This window comes from Oryctolagus cuniculus, chromosome 21 (assembly GCF_964237555.1).
Source record: "Oryctolagus cuniculus chromosome 21, mOryCun1.1, whole genome shotgun sequence".
Lineage (NCBI taxonomy): Eukaryota > Metazoa > Chordata > Mammalia > Lagomorpha > Leporidae > Oryctolagus > Oryctolagus cuniculus.
Window position 1 is genome coordinate 24,620,098 of NC_091452.1, and position 24,368 is coordinate 24,644,465.

The 24,368-nt window shown below is 49.9% G+C and overlaps 2 protein-coding genes across 17 annotated transcripts in view; one reads left to right on the forward strand and one right to left on the reverse strand.

Moving 5' to 3' along the window:
* Window positions 1-4,851, reverse strand: part of EIF4ENIF1 (eukaryotic translation initiation factor 4E nuclear import factor 1) — a 56,366-nt gene extending 51,515 nt beyond the window's left edge. For 2 of the 5 annotated variants that reach the window (XM_008272130.4, XM_008272127.4), the window contains exons 1-2: window positions 4,679-4,851; window positions 3,590-3,712 (exon numbers count right to left, since the gene is read on the reverse strand). In XM_008272130.4, the coding sequence (XP_008270352.2) occupies window positions 3,590-3,685 (96 nt within the window). In that variant the 5' untranslated portion in view covers window positions 3,686-3,712; window positions 4,679-4,851. Of the gene's footprint in view, window positions 1-3,589; window positions 3,713-4,199; window positions 4,344-4,369; window positions 4,527-4,678 lie in introns of those variants that run through there. The other 3 variants (XM_008272128.4, XM_008272129.4, NM_001171353.1) reach the window with 3 other exon arrangements.
* Window positions 4,852-4,968: 117 nt separating this feature from the next.
* SFI1 (SFI1 centrin binding protein) overlaps window positions 4,969-24,368 on the forward strand; it is an 84,835-nt gene continuing 65,435 nt past the window's right edge. For 2 of the 12 annotated variants that reach the window (XM_070065842.1, XM_070065841.1), the window contains exons 1-2: window positions 4,969-5,307; window positions 15,023-15,146. In XM_070065842.1, coding sequence (XP_069921943.1) covers window positions 15,124-15,146 — 23 coding nt within the window. In that variant the 5' untranslated portion in view covers window positions 4,969-5,307; window positions 15,023-15,123. Of the gene's footprint in view, window positions 5,308-10,133; window positions 10,508-10,592; window positions 10,865-15,022; window positions 15,147-24,368 lie in introns of those variants that run through there. The other 10 variants (XM_051826546.2, XM_051826545.2, XM_051826539.2 and 7 more) reach the window with 7 other exon arrangements.

A 24,368-nucleotide genomic window follows, 5' to 3' on the forward strand; every position in this document is an offset into this window, starting at 1 on the left:
GGAGCAAGATAGACTACAGAATGTCCTCACAAACAAGGGAACTCTGCTATGCACCTTGGGAAGCACCTGACCAAACATCTGTCTTCTTCCACCTTCATGGGAGAACACTTTGCGTTCTTAGTGGCAGACTATTAACCTTCTCCCAGAAGGCAAACGACTGCTAAACTAAGGGCCAAAGGTTTGGGGCACTCTCATTTGGTCAATGTGTGCGTGTTGTTTTCAATACCGTAAAGATCTTGTTTACAAAAGTTTCCGGCTGGCGCCGTGGCTCACTTGGCTAATCCTCCACCTGTGGTGCCGGCACCCCGGGTTTTAGTCCCGGATGGGGCGCTGGATTCTGTCCCAGTCGCCCCTCTTCCAGTGCAGCTCTCTGCTGTGGCCCGGGAAGGCAGTGGAGGATGGCCCAGGTCCTTGGGCCCTGCACCCGCATGGGAGACCAGGAGGAGGAACCTGGCTCCTGGCTTCAGATTGGCGCAGCGTGCCAGCCATAGTGGCCATTTGGGGAGTGAACCAATGGAAGGAAGACTTTTCTCTGTCTCTCTAACTCTGCGTGTCAAAAAAAAGTTTCCACAGAACATGGCACCTATAAAATAAATCACTCATGGGGCCTGCGTTGTGGCACAGCAGGTAAAGCCTCCATCTGCAATGCCAGTTCAACACCCTGCGGCCAGTTCAACACCACTTCTGATCCAGCTCTCTGCTTAAAGCAGTGGAAGATGGGAAAGCAGTGGAAGATGGCCCAAGTGCTTGGGCCCCTGTACCGGTGTGGGAAACCTGGAATAAGCTCCTGATTCCTGGCTTCTGACTGGCCCAGCTCTGGACATTGCAGCCATCAGGGGAATGAACCAGCAGATGGAGGATCTCTCTCTTTGCCTCTCAAATAAATAAATCTCTTAAAAATCACTCATGAGAAGAGTTTCCTCTGACTCCTTCTAGACCTTCTAGCCTGTGAACCTGAAGTGACGGAAATGTGACTAAATGCTTTATTGCCATCATTTGTCTCAAAATGTCCAACAGGATATAGGATGGCTCAAACATTATTCCAGTTGTATAACTGACAGAATACTCATCGTAGTGCTCAGAATGCAGGATGGTTTTATGCTCCTTCCAAAGAGAGACAGGTTTAGTTCTTCGTGTCCCACAGTTACTTGCGTGCTGAGAAACACGTTATGTATGAAAGCCTTATCCTAACATAGCCTAAATTCTATCTTACCTTAAAACTTCCATTTGCGGGGCCAGTGCTATGGCGCAGCGGGTGAAAGCCCCGGTCTGCAGTGTCGGCGTCCCATATGGGTGTCGATTCAAGTCCCGGCTGCTCCACTTGCGATCCAGCTCTCTGAGTATTAGAAGATGGCCCAGCTCCCTGGGCTGCTGTACTCACATGGGAAGCCCCGAAGAAGCTCATGGCTCCTGGCTTTGGATCAGCCCAGATCTGGCTGTTGCAGCCATCTGGGGAGTGAACCAGCAGATGGAAGACCTCTGTCTCTCTCTGCCTCTCTGTAACTCTGCATTTCAAATAAATACATCTTTTTTTTTAAAAATTGCCATTTGCTAAGTCTTTTAAAAAAAGATTTATTTATTTGAAAGGCAGAGTTACAGGGAGGCAGAGAGAGACAGAGAGATCCTCCATCCGATAAATAGCTGGAGCTAGGCCAATCCGAAGCCAGAAGCCAAGAGCTTCTTCCGGGTCTCCAACATGGGTGCAGGGCCCCAAGCACCTGAGACAGTCTCCAATGCCCTCCCAGGCGCATCAGCAGGGAGCTGGATCTGAAGCAGGGCAGCCAGGACTCAAACCAGCGCCCACAAGGGATGCCTGCCTCTCAGGCAGCAACCCTACCTACCATACCACTTGGCCCGCACCCTGCCAAGTCCTCTTGAATGAAGTAGAAAGTAAACCTATTCCTGACTAAACCTGGTACAAAGACCGTTAAAAGCAAGCTCTACTGTCAATTAAAAAAATGCTTCTTAACCAGTTATTTAAGGCACATTTATCTAGGTCTGACAGAATTCTGAGGCTGGATTGTCAAAAATGCACAACAGTGAGTTTCTTAACCTTTACTTCAAACCTGAGTCCTTATCCTGAGATCAATAACATCCTCTTAAAAGTGACTTAAGCATAAATATAGAAATGTACATGAGTGCCACCCTAGACCAGTGTGTGAAATGTTTCAAAAGGCTCTCTGCCTAGACTCTCCAACCTAACCACCAGTCAGAACTTTCATTCAAAAAGTGCTGGGAAATTAGAAACCACGTATGCTTATAAACACCTCAAACCAGTTTCCCTCCACTGGATAAGCTTTTCTTCATTCAGCGTTCACCTGCCAACATTTTCCACAACAAGTTCACATAGTGAAACACTACCTACGCTGCGGCTGGGAAGACCAGTCTATACGCAGAGTGACAGAACTTCCCAGCAACTCGCATTCTCTCGTGCTGACAGCAGACAACCAGGAGGTTTTTACACATGAGGACCCACTGTCCTCCCCATCAGGTGTTTTGCTTTTTGAAATTGAGTATTAACTTGAAATTTGAAATCTGAAATTTGAAAATGAGTATTAATCCTGGTATTTTACCAGGTAGGTGAGGGTTGTGATGCCAGTATATAAAGTAGGAGTGGCTTTAATCAGTATCCTAGGAAACCAGGGACATGAAGCCATGTTACTAGTAGGCCTAAAACACAGATACAGGTCCAACTACAACACAATCTTTCACGTCAAGGTACTCCAGAACATTTCAGAAACCCAGAAATGAATTTATGGCTGCGTCCTATCAAAAAACATCAGTAGCAGAAAAGATTCTGAGGCACTTTTTTTTTTGACAGGCAGAGTGGACAGTGAGAGAGAGACAGAGAGAAAGGTCTTCCTTTGCCATTGGTTCACCCTCCAATGGCCAGCACACCGCGCTGATCCGAAGCCAGGAGCCAGGTGCTTCTCCTGGTCTCCCATGGGGTGCAGGGCCCAAGGACTTGGGCCATCCTCCACTGCACTCCCGGGCCACAGCAGAGAGCTGGCCTGGAAGAGGGGCAACCGGGACAGAATCCGGCGCCCTGACCGGGACTAGAACCCGGTGTGCCGGCACCACTAGGCGGAGGATTAGCCTGTTGAGCCGCAGCGCCGGCTGAGGCTATACAATCCGACTGAAACCTTACTTCTGAGAGCCCACATCCAATTAATACCAAGAAGTAAACAGAATTTTAAAGTTCAGTTAACTGCGATCAAACACACCCAAGGGCATTCTTACAGTTTGCCTCTTGATTCCGAGAGGCAGCTCAGAGAATGCTCACGCCACAGAAGGCAAGCCGGGGACTGGCAATTTCACAACTGTTTGCCCAGCTTGCTGCAACCCAGATTCAGAAAATCATATGGAATCTGACCCGATATTCCCTTCACCTAAAAGCCACCTAGATCAAATTCCAAGTTAGACTCTCCATACTCCCACTTCCAGAAAAACGCTCCAAGCAACCCTTTGCTAAATGTAGTTAATATTTACTCTATAGGGCCAATGGGAGGGAGCTCACCACATCTACACAATGTAACTAACCTCCCCCCCCCTTATAAGGCAACACTATTTCATTAGTAACAACGCCTACTTTCGTGTAACGATGCGGTGATTTGGAGGCCCGCAGCTTCTTCAGGTCAACGAAAGCATCTCCATTTTCTGTTTCCCCCACACTTCTCCTATCCATGGCTCCCTGGTCTAGAATTCTTCGCACCTGAAACATAAGCCATCACAAAACTGTCATCAAGAACAGTCGATTTTCAGAAGTTCTGGCTGCTTAAGGCACTGAAACTTTTTTAAAAATTCTCCTAAAATAGATAGTTTAAAAAAAAAAAAAAAAGCCCCCACCCACCCACCCACCCAGAACCAGAACCCCGGGCACTAAAGTTATGCTCACTAGCAAAACAGTCTAAGCATCAAGAGAGCAGAGCAAGCAAGCGGAAGGTGCCCAAGCCAAGGCTCAATCTGCAAGAGCTTTACTACAAAGAGCAACGAGAATGAGACGCTGCCATCCGTGGGGACGGGGAACTTTCCCGAAGTGGGGGGCAGGTGGGAGAGTGGCTGGGGCTCGGGAGCTGGCAAAGTCGGGTCGTGGCAAAAAGCCCTGTCACTTGCCAAGGGACGGCGCCAGCTGCCCCTTGTTATCCAGGACTCAGGAACCGGGGCTGGGGCCCGAGCGCCCCTGGCCGGGCCGGCCGCACCTGTGGCCATGTCAGGGGCGTCCGTGACTAGGAAAGGGCAGCGCCGGATTCAGCTTCGAAACTCCGCGTCCCCGGGCCTCGACCCCAACAACCCCCGGCCCCTCGCGCACAGTAGGCCCTGGCCACGGCCCCGCGGCCTCCTTCGGAGGAAGGGCGGGGACGGTACTCACGGAGGGGAGGCGGGCCGGAGCCAACCGGGAGGCCGAATCCCCCGGCCCGGGCGTTTCGAGCTGGAGCGGGCGCAGGCCCGCCGCCGTCCGCCCCGGCCCAGCCTGGCGGCTCGGGCCCCGCCAGCCCAGCCGGCCGCCCCGCGGGCCTCGCGCCCCTGCCCGCCCCCCGCGCGCGCCCCGGCGCCCGCGCTCACGCACGCGACCCCGGGAGCAGCGCGCCCGCCCGGCCGCCCGGCCGCGTCTCTTCTCTCCCCCGTGAGCCCAGAGTGGGGAAGGGAGCACGGCGCCCCAGACCCCCGCCGCCCTCACCAGGCCCTTCCTCTGCGCCTCCGCCGTCCGGCGGCCCTTCGCCTTGGCCGCCGCCCGCGCCGGTCCAAGCGCTGCTCCCCGCGGCCTTACGCGCTCGCGCTCGCCCCCCCTCCCCACCAGCTCGGGCTGTCTCTCGTCAGCCGCCGTAACCGCGGCCCGGCCCTCCGCCCCTCCTCCCCTCCTCTCCGCCTCCCTCCCACCCCACCCCCCACCCCGCTCCCTTAATAACTCCCACCACGCACTCCGGCCCCGGCGCCGCCTTCGCCGCCGCGCGCCCGGATGTGAGGTGTCCGCCGCGGTGCCGGGCGGAAAAGCCAAACATCGCGGCGCCTTTCCCCGGGATCCGGTCCTCCGCGCGGGCCCGGCCGGCGCGGGAGGCGGCGGCCGTGAGGAGACGGCGGCTGCTGAGAGGCGGCTGCGGCAGACTCGGCGGAAGTCGTCCCCGGGGTGCTCAGGCGGTCGCCGTGGACAGCCCCGGAGAGGACGCCGCGTTCCCACGCGCGATGCGGGGGCGGAGCGGGCCGAGCTTGGAGAGCCGCGCCACGCCGCTCGGCTGGGCGCGGTGGTCCTGCGTGCCTGCGGCCCCGGCGCGATCGCCTAGCGAGCTTGGCCGCCGCTCAGCTTGTGAGGTTCGCGTCGGGGAGTCTCGCTCTCTGGTGCTTGGGCAGTGGGAATCTGCGTTAGGGGATTTGGTGATTTTGGTGAATTTTTTTTTTCACTGAAGGGCTTGGACCTCAGCTTTTTAATTTTTTTTGTGTGTGAGTTAGATCTGAGTTTTACTCTTGTCTGAGTTTATGATTAAGCGAGAATACGGGGTGCTGTATTATTGAGTCAACTCGTCACGACTGCCTTTGGTGAAGGCGTCTGACGGATTCGCTGGAAATGGTCTTTCCCGCCCAAAAGCTGCCCTTGGCCTGCACGGGAAGGGGAAGAAGCACTAGAGTAGCTTGGGGGTGGGGAGGACGGGATGGCGAATGCGAAGCGCTTCGGGCCGACCGGCGGCGCGGATGCAGAGAGCGGTTTGTGGGCAGTGCGGGGGAGGGTCGCTCGGGGGTCTGGGCCGCAGGGATGGCGCCGGCCCGCCTTTCCCATCCCGTGGGGACCGCCGAGCTGCCGTGAGATCACCCACGGGCGAAGTCTGCGTGGCTTGGAGAGGCTGATTTCCTCTGAACCCCGTCACCTGTGCAACCAGGCTGGGGGGTGGTCGCTAAGCTCCCCTCGGCAACAGGGAACACTGATAACTGGTTTATTTTTTAAGATTTATTTATTTGAAAGGGAAGGAGAGGCAGAGAGAGAGGTCTTCCATCCGATGGTTTACTCCCCAATTGGCCGCAATGGCCAGAGCTGAGCTGGCCAGGAGCTTCTTCCGGGTCTCCCACGCGGGGGCAGGGGCCCAAGGACTTGGGCCATCTTCTACTGCTTTCCCAGGCCACAGCAGAGAGCTGGATCGGCAGAGGAGCAGCCGGGACCTGAACCGGTGCCCATGTGGGATGCGGGCACTGCAGGCAGCGGCGTCACCCACCACGCCACAGCGCCGCCCCTGGGTTTCTTTCCGCCTTGTTAATGTCCACGTGTTTCTTACAAGACTAACATGCGGGCGGGAGGCAGGAAAGAAAGGTCTGCCTAGTTGGGCCTGAGTTTGCCCCATCCCTTACCGCCTGTGGGAAGTTAAGCTATTCATTTATATCCTTGGCGCTGGTTTGTGGGGGGAGGACGAGACACACAGGGGACAGATGTCGAGATTCAATAGGATCTGAGGAGCTCGATGGGCAGTGTGTACACTAAAAACGGAGTTAGCTTAGCATGACCCCTGTACAGGAACGGCTGGTAAATCTGTGAAGTGCTCCATGCTTATAAGCAAATAGCAGCCTTTTTTTTGTACAAAAGTTTCCTTTGGAATCTTGGTTCTTCCTAAAGCTGAGAAAAGTAAGTCGACTCCCCTTGCCAACATGGTGTAGTGAGGGCGGCCCATGCTTGAGCTGTTACATCCTGGCTGTGACTTACTGTGAAGCCTGAGCCGGGCATCCACTTCCTCATCTAGTAAGCAAAAAGGTAGAGGGGACTTTCCAGGCTTGGAGAGAGCCCTGGAGAAAATACACCACGAAAAGCACTGGTCTGGTTTTCTTTTGCTATGAGAAACCACTCCACATCACAGTGGCTGAAACCATTCAAAAAAATTTATATGAAAGGTAGAGCTACAGAGGGGGAGAGAAAGGTCTTTCATCTGCTGGTTCACTCCCCAGATGACCACAATGGCCAGAGCAGAGCTGATCCAAAACCAGGAGCTGCTCCCGGTCTCTTACCTGGGTGCAGGGGCCCAAGCACTTGGGCCATCTTCCACTGCTTCCCCAGGCCATCAGCCGAGAGCCAGATTTGAAGAGGAGCAGCTGGAGCACAGACCAGCACTGCAAGTGGAGGCTTAGCCTGTCGTGCCACGTCAGCAGCCCCCTGCAACCATTTCTTCTGCTCCCAATTCTGTCAATAGTTCCTGTGGAGACAGCTGGTCTCTTGCCTTGGGGTAGCTCTGAGGCTGGGGGCTAGGATCACCTAACGGCCCACAGGTGTTTGGCGGCTGATGGTGGCTGTGAGCTGGAACCACTGGTGGTGTGGGCCAAAACACGCATACAACCTCTCCTTGTGGCTTGAGCCTCTTCATGGTGTGGGAACTAGATGGCAAGGGCGAGTGTCCCCAGGCAGAACGAGACAGTTGCTGCCTTGCGTTTTTCTAACCTAGCCTTGAAGTCTGTTCTGCCATGCGCCACGCTTGTTCTCTCGGGGCCACTAAGGCTGGCCTGTATTCAAGGGAAGGGAACTTAGACGACTTTTTTTTGTTTTGTTTTTTAAAATATATGTGCAGAGTGTCAAAGAATTTGAGCATGTTTTTCAACTGCCACAGCTGTACATGAAATCAAGGCATCACAGCTATTGTGACGGGCCTGGAACGAATTTCCCAAGCCCTCCAATCCCTCTGGTTAGGACCTGCTCTTGAACTGGGCTCTTTAGTGTCCTCTGGAATGTGGGTCCCAACCCATTTCTTCACCTCTCAGTCTGTTTGTCCTTGTAAAAGGAGAAGATAACTACTTAGGAATTATAGTAATTTACTAAGGAAGGGCAGCCATTAACTCTTCACCTGTGCCAGGCAAGAGCTTGAAGCTTGTAAATCCTTGTTTCATTGTAGCTTCTGCTATTGTTTCTGGCAGGAAGGATCACTTGTAATTATGGATGCCCTCTTTTGTAACTAATCAATTCTCAAATAGCAGTTTGGGAACCCCCTTGGGCCTTGGAAAGAATAAAGAACTTTTTTTTTCTAGTGCTTTACGAAATTATTTGTAAGAACCTGTTTGAAACCGAATTGTGGGCTCAGAGTTTGGCATAGGGGAGTCAAAGCTTCAGTCAGTCTGGGGAATCAGCCATCCAGGAACAATAGAAAAACAGAAGCCTGGCCCTTACAGGAGCACCTGTGAGAGCTTGCTGCCAGGAACGAGGGGTTCAGGGCCGTCACCCTCAGCAGTGCAGGGACTGTACCTCGCTGAATGCCTTGTTCCTGTTCAGGTTGTCTTGCTCCAAGGATGACCCCTTATTCTGAGAAGCCAGGGTTTGAAGAGTTCCACAGTTGTCACCTAATGCTGTCAGACTGTGAGGAGTAGGAAGACAAACTACCAAAGGCCGAACCGTAAATTATTAGCAAAGTCTGCACCGCCTTCTGGCGCCTAACATCTTTTGACATACGAGAAGTACTTAACAGAACCTGTCACCAGGCTAAGTACTGCTGCACCAGCTGTTACTGTACGGGGCTGTTACCTTCCAGTCCTTCCTGATGGGCCTAATTGCCTTCATTACTACTCTCGTGGAAAAGCCTCTCGCCCAGTCCTAAACTGGCCAAAGTTGATGGTGGCAGATGGCACACGATAGGAAGAAAGTAACCACCAAGTCAGCTTGTACCTCCAGGGGTAGGTACATGGATTTATCCTTAAGTCCTTTTAAGCCAGTTTTACAGCTAATACATATTACAGCATTGGTTAGGAGTTTGAAACTCATGTCTTTTTTTTTTTTTTTTGACAGGCAGAGTGAACAGTGAGAGAGAGAGAGAGACAGAAAGGTCTTCCTTTGCCGTTGGTTCACCCTCCAATGGCCACCGCGGCCGGCGCACCACGCTGGTCCGATGGCAGGAGCCAGGTACTTATCCTGGTCTCCCATGTGTGCAGGGCCCAAGCACTTGGGCCATCCTCCACTGCCCTCCTTGGCCACAGCAGAGAGCTGGCCTGGAAGAGGGGCAACCGGGACAGAATCCGGCGCCCCGACTGGGACTAGAACCCAGTGTGCTGGTGCCGCAAGGCAGAGGATTAGCCTCTTGAGCTGCGGCGCCAGCCATAAACTCAGGTCATTTTAAAACTACTTGTTGGTGCTGGTGCTGTGGCATAGTGGGTAAAGCCACTGCCTGCAGTGCCAGCATCCTATATGGGAGCCTGTTCAAGTCCTGGCATCCAGCTCTCTGCTATGGCCTGGGAAAGCAGTAGAAGATGGCCCAAGTCCTTGGGCCCCTGCACCTGCATGAGAGACCCAGAAGAGGCTCCTGGCTTCGTGTGGGCACAGCTCTGGCCGTTGCAGCCATCTGGGGAGTGAACCAATGGATGGAAGACCTCTCTCTCCCTTTCTCTGTGTAACTCTGACTTTCAAATAAATAAATAAATCTTAAAAAAAAAAAAAAAAACACCTACTTGGTGCCTAAAGTTAGTTCTTGGGTCTGCTACAGTAGAATTTCTCAAACACTTTTAAAAACTAAATAGAAGCTAACGACCACCTCTCAGTTCTTTCCTGAGATGCCCGCCTGGTCTGTCAGGTGTATCTCCCACTAAACTTGCTTGGTGATTTAAAAAAGACTAGGAAATGGAGCAAAATTAGAACTACCTGTGTTCCTTGAGTCGCCCAAGTTATTTTTTCATGTTTTCACCGTAAAATCCTTCAAACATTTACATGATGCTAGCTTTTGCTTTCTCTAGTAGAAATCTCACGTTTTCACAAAGCACTGGAGACAAGGGCATCAGAACGTCCCGTTTACCCCACCCACACTCGGTTAAAAAAGCTGCTTATTGGCCGGCGCCGCGGCTCACTAGGCTAATCCTCCGCCTAGCGGCGCCGGCACACCGGGTTCTAGTCCCGGTCGGGGCGCCGGATTCTGTCCCGGTTGCCCCTCTTCCAGGCCAGCTCTCTGCTGTGGCCAGGGAGTGCAGTGGAGGATGGCCCAGGTGCTTGGGCCCTGCACCCCATGGGAGACCAGGAAAAGCACCTGGCTCCTGCCATCGGATCAGCGCGGTGCGCCGGCCGCAGCGGCCATTGGAGGGTGAACCAACGGCAAAGGAAGACCTTTCTCTCTGTCTCTCTCACTGTCCACTCTGCCTGTCAAAAAAAAAAAAAAAAGCTACTTATTAATTACGTCTTAAAAGCAAGGGTTATGTGACGAGGTAAGAGGATTCTAACTCTAGGGCTGCAGGGCTCCCTCCCCTAAGTCCAAGTAGCCGAGAGCTCCGTCGTCCGCGCGCGCGCGCCCCGCACGGGTTCTGACTCGCGCTCTCAGAGAACCATTGAGAACCGGGAGCCAGAGCGGCTCACGCGAGAGTTCGCAGGTAGGGGAAGGAGGACTTCCGTCCGCGTCCGCCTCATCACTACTACTTGGCCGCAGTGGGAGTCGTCGCTCCCGCTCCTAACGGGAACCGTAGGAAGCTGACACGTAGGTGCAGACCTGTCTGCGGGGTGGCCCAGACAGCGCATCCACCCGCAGACCTCGAGGCCAATCTCCCCACGCCTGGGCGCCGCCGCGGCTTGAGGGAGGTGTGTCGCCGGGCTCACCGAGGCTGCGCGAACTCTAGGTTACGGGGCGGGGCGTGTCTGTCGCGCGCCGCGTCGCCAGGGAAACGGGGGCGGGGCCGGCGCGAGACCGGCGTCCGGAGGCGCGCGAAGCGCGAAGGCGGGCGTGGGCCGCGCGGGCCTGAGGAGGCCGGTGGACGTCCGCCGGCTCCCGAGGCGACTTCTCGCAGGGGCCAGGCCGGAAGGCTCGTGTGCGCAGCCTCTGAGTGGGTGCGAGCCTCGCGGCGAACGCAGGTGCCTCGAAGCGGGGCCTGTTGAGTCTCCGCGTTGTTTTCCGACAGTGCACGCCGCGCGACACTCCTCAGACGCGGGGCTGGAGAGGTGAGAAGAGCGCGCGGAGTCCGCACTCCTCGTCCGGCGCTCCTGCTGGTCCGCGTGGCCTCGCCGCGCGTTTAGAGCGAGCCCGGCCGCAGCCGGAGCCCACCACCTAGAGCTTCCTCAGGCGTGCGCGGGACCGGGCTAGGGGTGCGGGGATTCCGGCGTGGCCCGAGGGAGACGCTGGTGTCCGCGGACCTCGGGGACCGCACCTGACCCCCGCAGGGGGAGGATAGTGGTCTGGACCATGAATGCCCGCTCCTGGGCGGTGGGAGTCTTGGCTTTTCGTCCCTGGCTGGCGGATCAGCTGGCTGTGTGCAGATGTGTATAGTTGAGTGTCTGTTGGGAATGAGCTCCACCGCTGGTTAGCTGGTGGCCTTGGGTACCCTGCCCGTCCCAGGAGGGTGGCAGCCACCCGTGTGTGGTGAGCACCGGGCCCGCAGGTGTCAATTACGGCTTCCTGGGAGAAGCTGTTGGAAACTTCGGGACCTTAAATACGAATCTCCTCGCTTTTTGAAGTGCGGGGCCGTTGGTCTCTCGCTGCCGATTGCTGTAGAAACTACTTTAAGATACGTTTTACATGCATGTCCCCTACGTAATTAGCAGTTTAAAAAAATTAAGCAACGTTAAAGGCTTGTAACGGAGAAGGGCCCTGCACTCCAGTTCCTGTGCCCATTCTTCTAGCTCTCTCTCTTGATGTTATTTAGAAATTACAAATAAATACGCTTGCAGTGTTATTCCTTGATTGGCTTAACACGTTCTGTTGACTTATTTCCGGGAGATAAGTGCTTAGCTCATAGTTTATCTTCCCTCATCTCGTTTTCAACTAACTCTTCCTCTTCCTTTCTTGTAAATCCTGTCATTTAAAAAAAAAGTTTATTTGCTTAAAAGGCAAAGTGATAGAGCGAGAGAGCGGGAGCGCTTCCATGGTTCGCTCTCGAAATGCCGGCGACGGCTGGGGCTGGGCCAGGCACTCAGACTCAGTTCAGGTCTCCCTCTTGAGTGGTAAAGACCCAAGCGCTTAAGCCATCACCTGCTGCCTTCCGGGATGCACATTAGCAGAAAGCCAGAATCAGAAGTGGAGCCAGAGGGCCGGTGCAGTGGTGTAGCAGGTAGAGCCACCGCCTGCAGTGCCGGCATCCCATATGGGTGCTGGTTCGGGTTCCAGCTGCTCCACTTCTGATCCAGCTCTTTGCTGTGGCCTGGGAAAGCAGTAGAAGATGGCCCAAGTGCTTGGGCCCCTGCACCTGTGTGGCAGAACCAGAAGAAGCTCCTGGCTCTTGGCTTGGGATTGGTGCAGCTCCAGCTGCTGCGATCAATTGGGGAGTGAACCAGTGGATGGAAGACCCCCCCCCCACACACACACACACATCCTTCTCTCTCTGTGTAACTCGGACTTTCAAATAAATAAATAAACTTAAAAAAAAAAAAGTGAGACACACAGAAAAAGCTCCCAACAAACCACTGGTTTACTCTGCATATGCCCACAACAGCAGGACTTGGGCCAGGCCAGAGCCAGGAGCTGGGAACTCAACCCAGGTCTCCCATGTGGGTGGCAGAGACCCTGCTAGTTGAACGTGCCAGGGTCTGTGTGATCATGAAGCCAGATTTTGGAGCCAGGGCCAAGACGAGCCTAGATAGTCTAATATGGGAAGCAGGTGTCTTAATTGCTGTAGACAGCACCTGCCCCAACTTACATTTTAATTATATCTGCAAAGGTCCCATTTCCAAGTAAGGTCACAGTCACAAGTATCAGATGTTAGGATATTAGTGTATCTTTTTTTGAAACACAGTTCAACCAACACTAATCTTTGTACTAAGAAATACCTAAAACTCTTATTTATTAGTTCACGTTTAATATTTTTATACATATGATCACCAATTGAAAGTAAAAATTCTGGGCCAGCATTATGGCCTAAGTGGATAGCCACTGCCTATAGTGCTGGCCTCCCATATGGTGATACTTTGCAGTGCTGGCCTCCCATGGATGCTGCTTTGAGTCCCGGCTGCTCCACTTCCAATCCAGTTTCCTGCTAATGCACCTGGGAAAGCAACAGAGGATGGTCCAAGTGCTTGGGCCCCTGCACCCATGTGGGAGACCTGGAAGAAACTCTTGGCTTTGGCCTGGTCCAGCTGTGGCTGTTAACATCCATTTAGGGAGTGAGCCACCAGATGGAAACTCTGTCCCTTCCTCCATCCCCCTTCCCACCCTCCCTCTTTCTCTTTCTCTCTCTCTCTCTCTCTAACTTTGCCTTTCAAATAAAGTAAATCTTCACACACACAAAAAGTAAAACCTTTGCACAGTAATATATGCTACAGATCAAAAACTACTTGAAAATTTTTATAAGTAACCTTGACAACCATAGAGTTAATCCACGGAGAGGGTGTTTGACCTAGCCCCTAAGGTGCCAGTTTAGACACTCTTGTCCTACTTTGGAGTACTTGGCTTTGATCCCTGGTTCTAGCTTCTCATTCCAGATTTCTGCTGTGTGGACCCTGGGAGGCAACAGTTATTGCTGAAGAGGTTAGGTTCCTGCATGCACATAGGAGACCTGTATTGTGTTTCTAGCTTCCAGCTTGAATCCCCACCTTTGCAGGCATTTGGGGAGTGAATCAGAAGATGGGGGAGGTTTGGAACCTCTCTCTTAGTCTCTTTTTGCCTCTCATTTCTTTTTTATTTTATTTATTTATTTATTTATTTTTGCTTTTTCCCCTCTTTTTTTTTTTTTTTGGCCTCTCCAAAAAAAAAAAAAAAAAAAAAAAGACCTGAGGGGGGAATAAATAAGAAACTTATTTATTTATTTATTTATTTGAAAGAGTTACAGAGAGAGAGAGAGAGAGAGATCTTCCATCCATTGGTTCACTCCCCAGATGACCACAACAACTGGGGCTTGGCTGGTCCAATGCCAAGAGTTTCTTCCAGGTCTCCCACATGGGTGGCCGGGGCCCAAGGACTTGGGCCATCCTCCACTGCTTTCCCAGGCACATTAGCAGGAAGCTGGATGGGAATTAGAGCTGCCAAGACTTGTACTGGTACCCATATGGAATGCTGATGTCACAGGTGGCAGCTTTACCTGGTCTGCCACCACGTCGGCCCCAGAAATCTTAATTTCTATTGGTGTTCTTGTGAAGGGAAGTTGAAGGTGCTGGAGCATTACTTGGATAGTCAGTCATGCTTGTTAAATGGAGCTTACTCAGGGCCAGCGCTGTGGCGTAGTGGGTAAAGCCGCCTCATGCATTGCCGGCATCCCATATGGACGCCAGTTCGCATCCTGGCTGCTCCACTTCTGATCCAGCTCTCTGCTACGGCCTGGGAAAGCAGTAGAAGATGGCCCAAGTCCTTGGGCCCCTGCACCTGTGTGGCAGAACCAGAAGAAGCTCCTGGCTCCTGGCTTCGGATTGGCGCAGCTCAGGTCATTGTGGCCATCTGGGAAGTGAACCAGCGGATGGAAGACCTCTCTCTCTCTCTCTTTCTCTCTGTCTCTCTCTCTCTCTCTGCCTCTCCTTCTCTCTGTGTGTAACTCTGACTTTCAAGTAAATAAATCTTTAAAAAAAAAAATGGAGCTTACTCTCAGCTTTCTTTCCTAGAAAGTAACAACAACAACAACAACAACAACAAAAAAAAAAAAATTAAGAGGCAGAGTGCCAGAGAAAGAGAGAAGACAGAGACACTTATCCTTCTATTTCCTGGTTCATTTCCCAAGTGGTCGCAACAGCTGGGGCTGGGTCAAGCTGGAGCCCAGAGCCAAAATCCCATCTGGGTTTCCCACATAGGTGGCAGGAGCCCAGCTACTCGAGATGTCATCTACTGAATCAGAAGTGTAGTTCCTGGCTCCAGTATGGGATGTGGGCATCCCAAGTGGCGGCTTAATCCCACTGCACTACAATGCACATTAGCGACAAGCTGCATGGAGAGTGGAACTAAAACTTGAACTCAGGCCCTCTGATTTGGAATGTGGGCATCCCAAGTGGTTGCTTGACTACTGTGCCAAATGCCTACCCCCAAAATATCTTTTTTTAAACAATGTGATTTAAAAGGGATATTTTAAGTGAAAGACCTCCCATGTTCATCTAGTGTTGATTTAGCAGCTATTCAGAAATGTGACTCCTAAGAGGATGTAAATAATTTATTTATTCTCTCTTTTATTCCCTTTTTTCTTGCAGTTAGAAGATAAAAAACCTTTTTAATTCATGAAGAATCTGCACACCAAGAAGTGCACATCAGGTTACGGGTGAATTTCTGTCAAAAAGTGGTTAAACAGAGAATGGAGAAGAAGGTTGATTCCAGGTGAGAAATGAGACTTGACCAAAAAGACAACTGAAGTTATAGTGTGTAAAAATTTGTAAACATTTTACTGTAAAAGTAATAACATTTTAATGAAAGTTGATTTTTTTTCTGAATTATGACTGCTGAGGTAAGAATTAGGGTAAGAATGTTTTTATCATTGATATTTTAAATTTTTTGTATAATGTACACGTTTCATCTGCATTATGTTTTTTAAAGATTTATTCATTTATTTGAAAGGCAGAGTGGCAGAGGCAGAGAGAGAGAGAGGTCTTACACCTGCTAGTTCATTCTCCAAATGGCCATAATGGCCAGAGCTGGGCCAGTCCAAAGCCAGGAGCCAGGAGTTTCTTCCGGGTCTCCCACGCAGGTGCAGGGGTCCAAGGACTTGAGCCATCATCCACTGCTTTTCCAGGCTATAGCAAGAGAGCTGGATCGGAAGTGGAGCAACTGGGAGTCGAACTGGTGCCCATATGGGATGTTGGCACTGCTGGCAGCAGCTTTACCTGCTACGCCACTGTGTGACCCCCTTTTTATAGTTTTACCACCGAAGTATAAATTCCTACAGCACATTTAGAGCAGAATTAGAAGCTATTTATATTTTCTTTATAATTTTCAAGACTGTTCAGATTTTCTAAGATCCTATAATGCTTTTTTTAACTTTATTGAGATATAATTCACATACTTATTCACCCCCTTTTTCCCTTTTTCTTTTGGCAGCATTTTTTTTTTTAAATAATGGGTTGCTGTATATCACTTCTAGGCTACCTGCATGTACTTTTTTGAGACCAGTTTCCTTTTTTTTAAAAAAAAGATGTTTATTGGGCCGGCGCCGCGGCTCACTAGGCTAATCCTCCGCCTAGCGGCGCCGGCACACCGGGTTCTAGTCCCGGTTGGGGCGCCGGATTCTGTCCCGGTTGCCCCTCTTCCACGCCAGCCCTCTGCTGTGGCCAGGGAGTGCAGTGGAGGATGGCCCAGGTGCTTGGGCCCTGCACCCCATGGGAGACCAGGAAAAGCACCTGGCTCCTGGCTCCTGCCATCGGATCAGCGCGGTGCGCCGGCCGCAGCGCGCCGGCCGCGGCGGCCATTGGAGGGTGAACCAACGGCAAAGGAAGACCTTTCTCTCTGTCTCTCTCTCTCACTGTCCACTCTGCCTGTCAAAAAAAAAAAAAAAAAAAAAAAAAAAAAAAAAGATGTTTATTTATTTATTTTGAAGATTTTATTTATTTGAGAGGCAGAGTTACAGAAGAGGGAGAGACAGAAAGCAGTCTTCCATCCGCTGGTTCACTCCCCAGATGGCTGCAACGGCGAGAGCTGAGCTGATCTGAAGCCAAGGGCCAGGAGCTTCTTCCAGGTCTCCCATGTGTGTGCAGCGGCCCAAGCAGTTGAGCCATCTTCCACTGCTTTCCTAAGCCATGAGCAGAGAGCTGGATCGGAAGAGGAGCAGCCAGGACATAAGTGATGCTGGCACCACATGCGGAGGCTTAGCCTAGTACGCCACAGTGCTGTTCCCCTTTTTATTTGAAAATTAGAGTTACACACACATAGAAGGAGAGAGAGAGAGAGAGGGAGGGAGGGAGGGAGGGAGAGAAAGAAAAAGATATCTTCCATCCGCTGATTGATTCTCCAAATGGCCACAATGGCCAGAGCTGGGCTGATCCGAAGCCAGGAGCTTCTTCTGGGTCTCCCATGTGAGTGCATGGGCCCAAGCACTTGGACCATCATCCACTGCTTTCCCAGGCACATTAGCAGGGAGCTGGATCAGAAGTGGAGCAGGTGGGACCTGAACTGGCACCCATATGGGATGCTGGCACTGCAGACAGAGCCTTAACCTTCTATGCCAGTGCTGGCCCCAATGGCATGTATGTTTTATTTTATTTTTTTTAAGATTTATCTATTGGAAATAGAGAATTACAGGGAGCCAGAGAGAGAGAGAGAGGTGTTACAACCTCTGGTTCACTCCTCAAATGGCCAACATGGCTGGAGTTGCACTGATCTGAAGCAGGAGCCTGGAGCTTCTTGCAGGTCTCCCACACCGGTACAGGGGCCCAAAGACGGGCCATCTTCTACTGCTTCTCAGGCCATAGCAGAGAGCTAGATCAGAAGTGGAGCTGCCAGGACTTGAACCGGCGCCTGTATGGGATGCTGCGCTTCATGTCAGGGCATTAACCTGCTGCACCACAGCGCCAGACCCGGCATGTATGTTTTAATGACTCTGGATTAGTTAGTACCAAAGCACATTTCAGGGGCACCAAAAACTGAAAATGGATAAAAAGGGGGGAATTTTACTATTTTTAAGTAAGACTCTTTAAGTTATGCTTGCATACAAATAAATTGTAGAGAAATTCTTTGCTGACCACTGTTTGAACCTTGAAATACACCCTCATATTAATAATACTGATTCAAAAGGTAGTCATTAATCCATGATAGAAACTTGTTTAACATTATTGGGGAAAAGAAGTCATTTTTGGATCTGTATTAACACTTAAACATTACTGAACACATGAATGAACCTGCTGTAACACTTGAGCTGCTGTCTTATATATAATTTACCTTCCAGTTTTAACCCCTTGTATTGAAGTCTAAACCACCCTAAATTTTAATGAATACAACAATTATGTAATTGGTCAAACATGATTGGTGGTCTTTATTTGGTGGTGACTCTGTAGCTTAGTACTTAAACCTGCATTTCATGGTGACCTTTCTGTCAAGGCAGAATAACCATGGGAGCTATGAAATCTGAAAACTGGAGGAGACCAGGACAAAGTGTGAGCCAGCCACTGCAGGCCGGTCTGCACTCTTGTCCCTTAGCAGGAGCAGACAAGCCAGAGTCCCTGCTTGCTCTCTTTGTTGGCTTCAATAAACAGTCTGTTTTTACTGTAGAAATCTTGTCGACAGTTATATTTCATTGTAAAATACAGTCAACCTTGTAACAATCACATTTTTCTGGAGAAAAAGTACATGTACAGTACACATACTACAGTACATAAATACAGTACACATAATACGTTCAGAATCACTGATTGCTTTGTAATCAGCATTCATTTCAGCCACTTAACATTTTCATCTCTTCAGAAATGTTTCTGTATAAAGCGTGTGGGGCCCTGACTATGCAGTCTTCATAGGAGGGTTAGGAGTACATGAAGCTTCTTTTTCTTAAGTAAAACCTGACTATTTGTAGAAAGTCGGTGTTTGAAATACCCGCCCTCCCCTTTTTCTGTAAAATCAGTGAAGGAAAATGATAATTAATTCCTTTCTTAAAAGCTAATTTGAAAATCGGAGCAAGTTTTCCTCCCTTTTAAACGGTCCTCTACCTGTAGCCTTTGTAAACGTGTCTGATTCTGATTGTTCCATTTCACTGCTGGATAGGATGGCTGATGAAATGGAGCACTTCACTTGTTAGAAGGCCTATCATTGGGATCGGAGCTGTGGCACGGTGTGCTAAGCCACCACCTGCAGTGCTGCCATCCCATATAGGCACTGGTTTGAGTCCCGGTTACTTCTCTTCCAGTCCAGCTCTCTGCTAAATAGAGGATGGCCCAAGTGTTTAGGCTCCTGCACCCACATTGGAGACCTGGAGGAAGCTCCTGGCTCTTGGCTTCAAATCCACTCCCTTCCACCACTGCAGCCAGTTGGGGAGTGAACCAGCATATGGAAGACCTCTCTCTGTCTCTCTCTCTCTCTCTCTGTAACTCTACTTCTCAAATAAATAAATAAATAAATCTTAAAAATAAGCTCTTCCTGTACCGTTTCAGATGGCATAAAATAATGCACCAAGATTCTCTTACCAAAAAGTAGTTGTTTGTTGTTTGAGTTACTATCCTGGCAACATCCTCAAACTTCACAAAGGCAAGGTTCTTTTACTTCTGGACTGTCTGAGCCTTGTAACAACACATCACTCGTTTACTCCGATGGCTTTTATAATACAGAGGTTTTTGTAAAATTGCATAAAGTAACCATTTTTAAAATTGTACAGATTCCTTGGCATTTCATATACAGGTTTTCACAATGCTGTGTTACCATCAGCACTTTTTTTTTTTTTTTTTTAATTTGAAAGGCAGAGTTACAGAGGGTCAGGGGTAAAGAGAGAGAGGTCTTCAATCTGCTGGTTTACTCCCTAAATGACTGCAACAACTGGAGCTGTGTCAGTCCAGAGCTAGGAGCCAGGAGCTTTTTCTGGGTCTCTCATGCAGGTGCAGGGGCCCAAGGGCTTGAGTTACCTTCCACTGCTTTCCCAGGCCATAGCAGAGAGCTGGATCGGAAGTGGAGTGGCTAGGACTCAAACCAGTGCCCATATAGGATGCCAGTACTGCAGGTGGTGGCTTTCCCTGCTACACCACAGTGCTGGCCCCATCACCACTATCTAGTCCAGAGTTTTTCATCATCCCCACAAGAAAGTCTGTATTGTTGAACATTAACTCCCGATTTATTCCACTGCCACCTGTTTGTTACTTCCTTTTTTTTTTTTCTTTTAAAGATTGGTTTATTTGAAAGGCAGAGTTAGAAAAAGAGACACAGAGAAATCTTCCATCTGCCTGTTCACTCCCCACTGGGTGCAACAACCAGTGCTGGGCCAGGCCAAAGCCAGGAGCATGGAGCTCCATCTAGCTCTAGCTCTAACCACTGGGGTGCAGGGCCCCAAGCACTTGGGCCATCCTCCACTGCTTTCCCAGGTACATTAACAGAGCTTTATCTGAAGTGGAGCAGCCAGGACTCCAACTGGCACTCAGATGGGATGCTGGTGTTGCAGATGTCGCTCCCCCTCTTCGTGGAGGAGCGACACAGGACCCTGCGCTGTTCTTTCATCTGCTCGGCCCTCCCCGGGTTTGCTGCTGGTTCTTCCCGGGTTGGCTACCGACCCTTCCACCTCCGTGGAAGGGCGGTTCCCCCTGCCGCTTTCCCCACTTCCGCGGGGGAGCGGCACACTGCCGGCCGGCTCTCTCGGGGGCTGCACAGGTGTTCCTTCAGATAGATGTTCCCCTTAGATGTTCCTGGTGCATGTTGTCTCTCTCCTCCTTTATAGTCCTCTTCCACCAATCCCAACTCTGCTACCCACACGCCGAGTACACTGCTCTCCTGCAATCAGGAGCAAGTCCTGCTGTTTATTGGTTGAACTGGAGGCAGCTGTGTAGAAGCTGTTTCCTCCTCTCCCAGCGCCATATTGTGGGAGAGCAGATGCATAGAATAAGTCTTAATTCCAGTAACTTAGTCTAGTCCGAGTTGCTCCCAGTTGCTCCCCACAGCAGGCAGCAGCTTACCCACTGCGTCACCATGCCAGCCCCACCTCTATTCTACTTGTAGTCACTATGAGTTTGCCTATTCTATGTACCTTATATAAATGGAATCCTAAAATATCTGTCCTTTTTGTGTCTTGGTTATTTCACTTAGCATGTTTTCAACGTTCATGCTATAGCATGTATCAGAATTTCATTCCTTATAGCTGAAGTGCTATAATTGCATCTTTGTACATTTTGTCCATTATCAGTTGATGGATATTTGAGTTGTTTTCACCTTTTGGCTATTGTCAGTGATGTTGCTGTGTACAGGGGTGTCCGTGTTTTTGTTTTTAATTAGAAAGAGGGACAGACCTTGCTAGCATCTGCTGATTCACTCCCCAGATGCCCATAATGACCAAGACTGGGACAGGTAGAAGCTGGGAGCCAGAAACTCAGTCTAAGTCTCCCAGGTGGGTGGCAGGAACCTAATTGCTTGAACCGTCATTGCTGCCTCCCAGAGTGCATTATCAGAGTTAGTCAGGAGCTGGAGACAGGTATTGAACCCAGGTACTCCAGTATGGGATGTGGGTGTCTTAACCACCAGGCAAAGTACCCAGTCTGTTGTACAAGTATTTGTGTGGCCATGTTATGTTGCTTTTCTAGTAAAACTACAAATTGTTTTTAAAGATTATTTATTTGAAAGGCAGAGTTAGAGAAGGAAGGAGAGAGAAGAGAGATCTTCCATCTGCTGGTTCCCTCCACAAATGGCTACAACATCTGTGGCTGTGCTACACCGAAGCCTGGATCCCGAAGCTTCTTCTGGGTCTCCCACATGAGTACAGAAGTCCAAGCACTTGGGCCATCCTCTGCTGCTTTCCCAGGTGCATTAGCAGGGGGCTGGCACGAAAGTGGAGCAGCCAGGTCTCAAACCAGTGCTCATATGGGATGCTGGTGTTGCGGGCAGCTGCTTTGCCAGCTACGCACAATGCTAGCCTCAATCATAAGCATTTTAAAGCAGAAAATTCAGGCCATGGGATTGCTACCTCATTGTAGTAACACAGGTGATTATTTGTTCCTGTGGTCATCCATGATTCTTCATGTTCCTTCTACTGAAAGTGAAACCTTTTGGTAATTTAACTTCTGGTTTGGACTGTCCTGTGAAGAAGGGTCAGTTACGGATGAATGGTGTTTGGCATGGGCTCACCTGTCATCAGTTCCAAATGGATAAATTGATGACGTTATGCTTTAGAAATCAGAAACCACTCTACCAAATTAAGAGAAAGGAATTTAATTTTAACCTCCAAGTTTGGAGCCAAACTCAGCATGTATGTAGTTGTTCTGTTGAGGTCTGTCATGAGGCTGAACCTGAGGGAACAAGTCAGCCAGCACACTGGGTGTACTTAGCAGAATTCGCCCTTAGATTGTGAAGTGCACTGTCTCCTTTGAGTTGCATAGTCCTGTGCACTGTTATCTCCGCGTACAGGGGATTACTGTGATTTTCATAGACATTGTAGCTCCTGATCTAAGGAATCAAGGTTTTGTTTTGTTTTTTAACTCCAAATCTTTGGGGCCCACGCTGTGGCATACCAGGTAAAGCCACCACCTGCAGTGCTGGCATTCGCATTTGGACACCAGTTCGAGTCCCAGCTGTACCACTTCTGATCCAGCTACCTAGTGATGGCCTGGGAAAGCAGTGGAAAATGGCCTAAGTGCCTAGACCCCTGCACCCACATGGGAGACCTGGAAGAAGCTCCTGGCTTCAGATCAGCTCACCTGCAGCCATTGCAGCCACTTGGGGAGTGAACCAGTGGATAGAAGACCTCTGTCTCTGTCTCTGTCTCTCCCTCTCTCTCCAACTCTGCCTCTCAAGTAAATAAATAAATCTTAAAAAAAAAAAAAAACTCAATCTTGATGTGTTTCTACTCTTTAGCTTGTAGTTAGGAATGTTCTTTGTGGATTATATAATAAATGATTTTCATATTTACACTTTTTTTTTTTTGACAGGCAGAGTGGACAGTGAGAGAGAGAAACAGGTTTTCCTTTACCGTTGGTTCACCCTCCAACGGCTGCTGCGGCCGATGCACTGCACTGATCCGAAGCTAGGAGCCAGGTGCTTCTCCTGGTCTCCCATGCGGGTGCAGGGCCCAGGCACTTGGGCCATCCTCCACTTAACTCCCGGGCCACAGCAGAGAGCTGGACTGGAAGAGGAGCAACCGGGACTAGAACCCGGTGTGCTGGCGCCACAGGCAGAGGATTAGCCTAGTGAGCTGCGGCGCCAGCCATGATTTTCATATTTAAACCTAAGTGATACAATAACACATTCTAGCAAGGAATACTGTTTTCCAAGACCAGAATGCTAAGAGTTTCTGCTGCCCCTGCAGAAGCAACCAGACTCAAATCAGTAGCATTTAGATTGATTGCACAAAGCCAGTTTTGTTTTAAGAAATTAAAGAATGAGCTGCAGTTGTCATAATTGTAGAGCGGTGGAGGTTGTGAGACAGGAGCAGACCCGCTAATCACCCTGCATGGAGAAAGTGGTGTGGATTTCTTTTCATCTAGAGGTTCTTCCTCCATGTTTTTCCTACCTTGAAACTAGTTGGGAATCATTTGTAGGGCTTCCTACTTGTTACATTCCTGTGGCGTATTTTTATGTCCTCTATCTTTTTCTTCTAATTGATAATTGGATCTTGAAACATAAGTGGATTCAAGTTTGATTTTTGAGGAAGGGGGACACAAGATTATAGAAGCAAAGCAAAGAGCAGAACCAGATTCTTATATGAATGTTGGAAATAGCAGGCTTGGAATAAAATAATTAAAATAATTTGGTGTGAGCTTGCTCTGTTAATCATTTGAGAGAAATATGTTAAGATTTCCTGTTGTTAATGAGGACTTGAATTATAGAAATGTCTTGAGGCACCTGATGAAGGGGCCTTCCTCCAGAAAAGATCTACATTTCCTTCTGTTAGATGTGTATCCTATACTTGCTGTCAGCTCTGGGTACCTTGTTTTCTCATTGTAAGATGTCTAACATTAAATACATACTCGTAGTTGCGTGTGTGTCCCCAGGCCTAACTTCTTTGTTGGGTGTATAGAGGTCCTAGATAAGGATGGGGAGAACGAGCAGACCCTGCAGGGATGCATCTGCAAAGGATGTGGTTAAATGGTCATGAAGTACCTCTCCCTGAGCGCTTAGGGATGAACATTTTTAAATTGTGTATTTCTCTTCACCTCTTTTTTTTCCTTGGCTTGTCATACTTTTCCCATTGATTTAAAAATATGTATGTATTTGATAGGCAGAAAGAGACTCATCTGCTGGCTCATTCCCCACATATACAGTGGCCCAGGAACCAGAGCTAGGAACTGGGAACTCAGTGCAGATATGCTCGTCGGTAGTAGGAACCCAGTTACTTGAGTCATCACTGCTGCCTCACAGGGGCTGCACAAGCAGGAAGCTGAAATCAAGAGCCAGGGGTTGAACCCAGGTGCTCTGTTGTGGAATGTGGGTATCCAAACTAGAATTTTAACCTCTAGCCCGAATCCTTAAACCCCATTGGCATATATATTTTTAAAGATTTATTTATTTATTTGAAAGGCAGAGTTACAGAGAAGCAGAAGCAGGGGGCAGGGGGAGAGGTCTTCCATCCGCTTGTTCACTACCCAGATGGCCGCTATGGCTGGAGCTGCGCCTGTCCGAAGCCAGGAGCCAGAAGTTTCTGCCGGGTCTCCCACGCTGGTACAGGGGCCCAAGGACTTGGGCCATCTTCTACTGCTTTCCCAGGTCACAGCAGAGAGCTGCATAGGAAATGGAGCAGCCAGGAATTGAACCAGCGTCCATATGGGATGCTGGCACTACAAGTGGCGGCTTTACCCACTGTGCCACAGTGCTAGCCCTTGTATGTTTTTAATTAAGCTAGGCTTCTTCCGTATTCTTCAGGAATTTTTTTAAAAGATTTTTTTTAAATTTTTATTTATTTTTTTGACAGGCAGAGTGGACAGTGAGAGAGAGAGA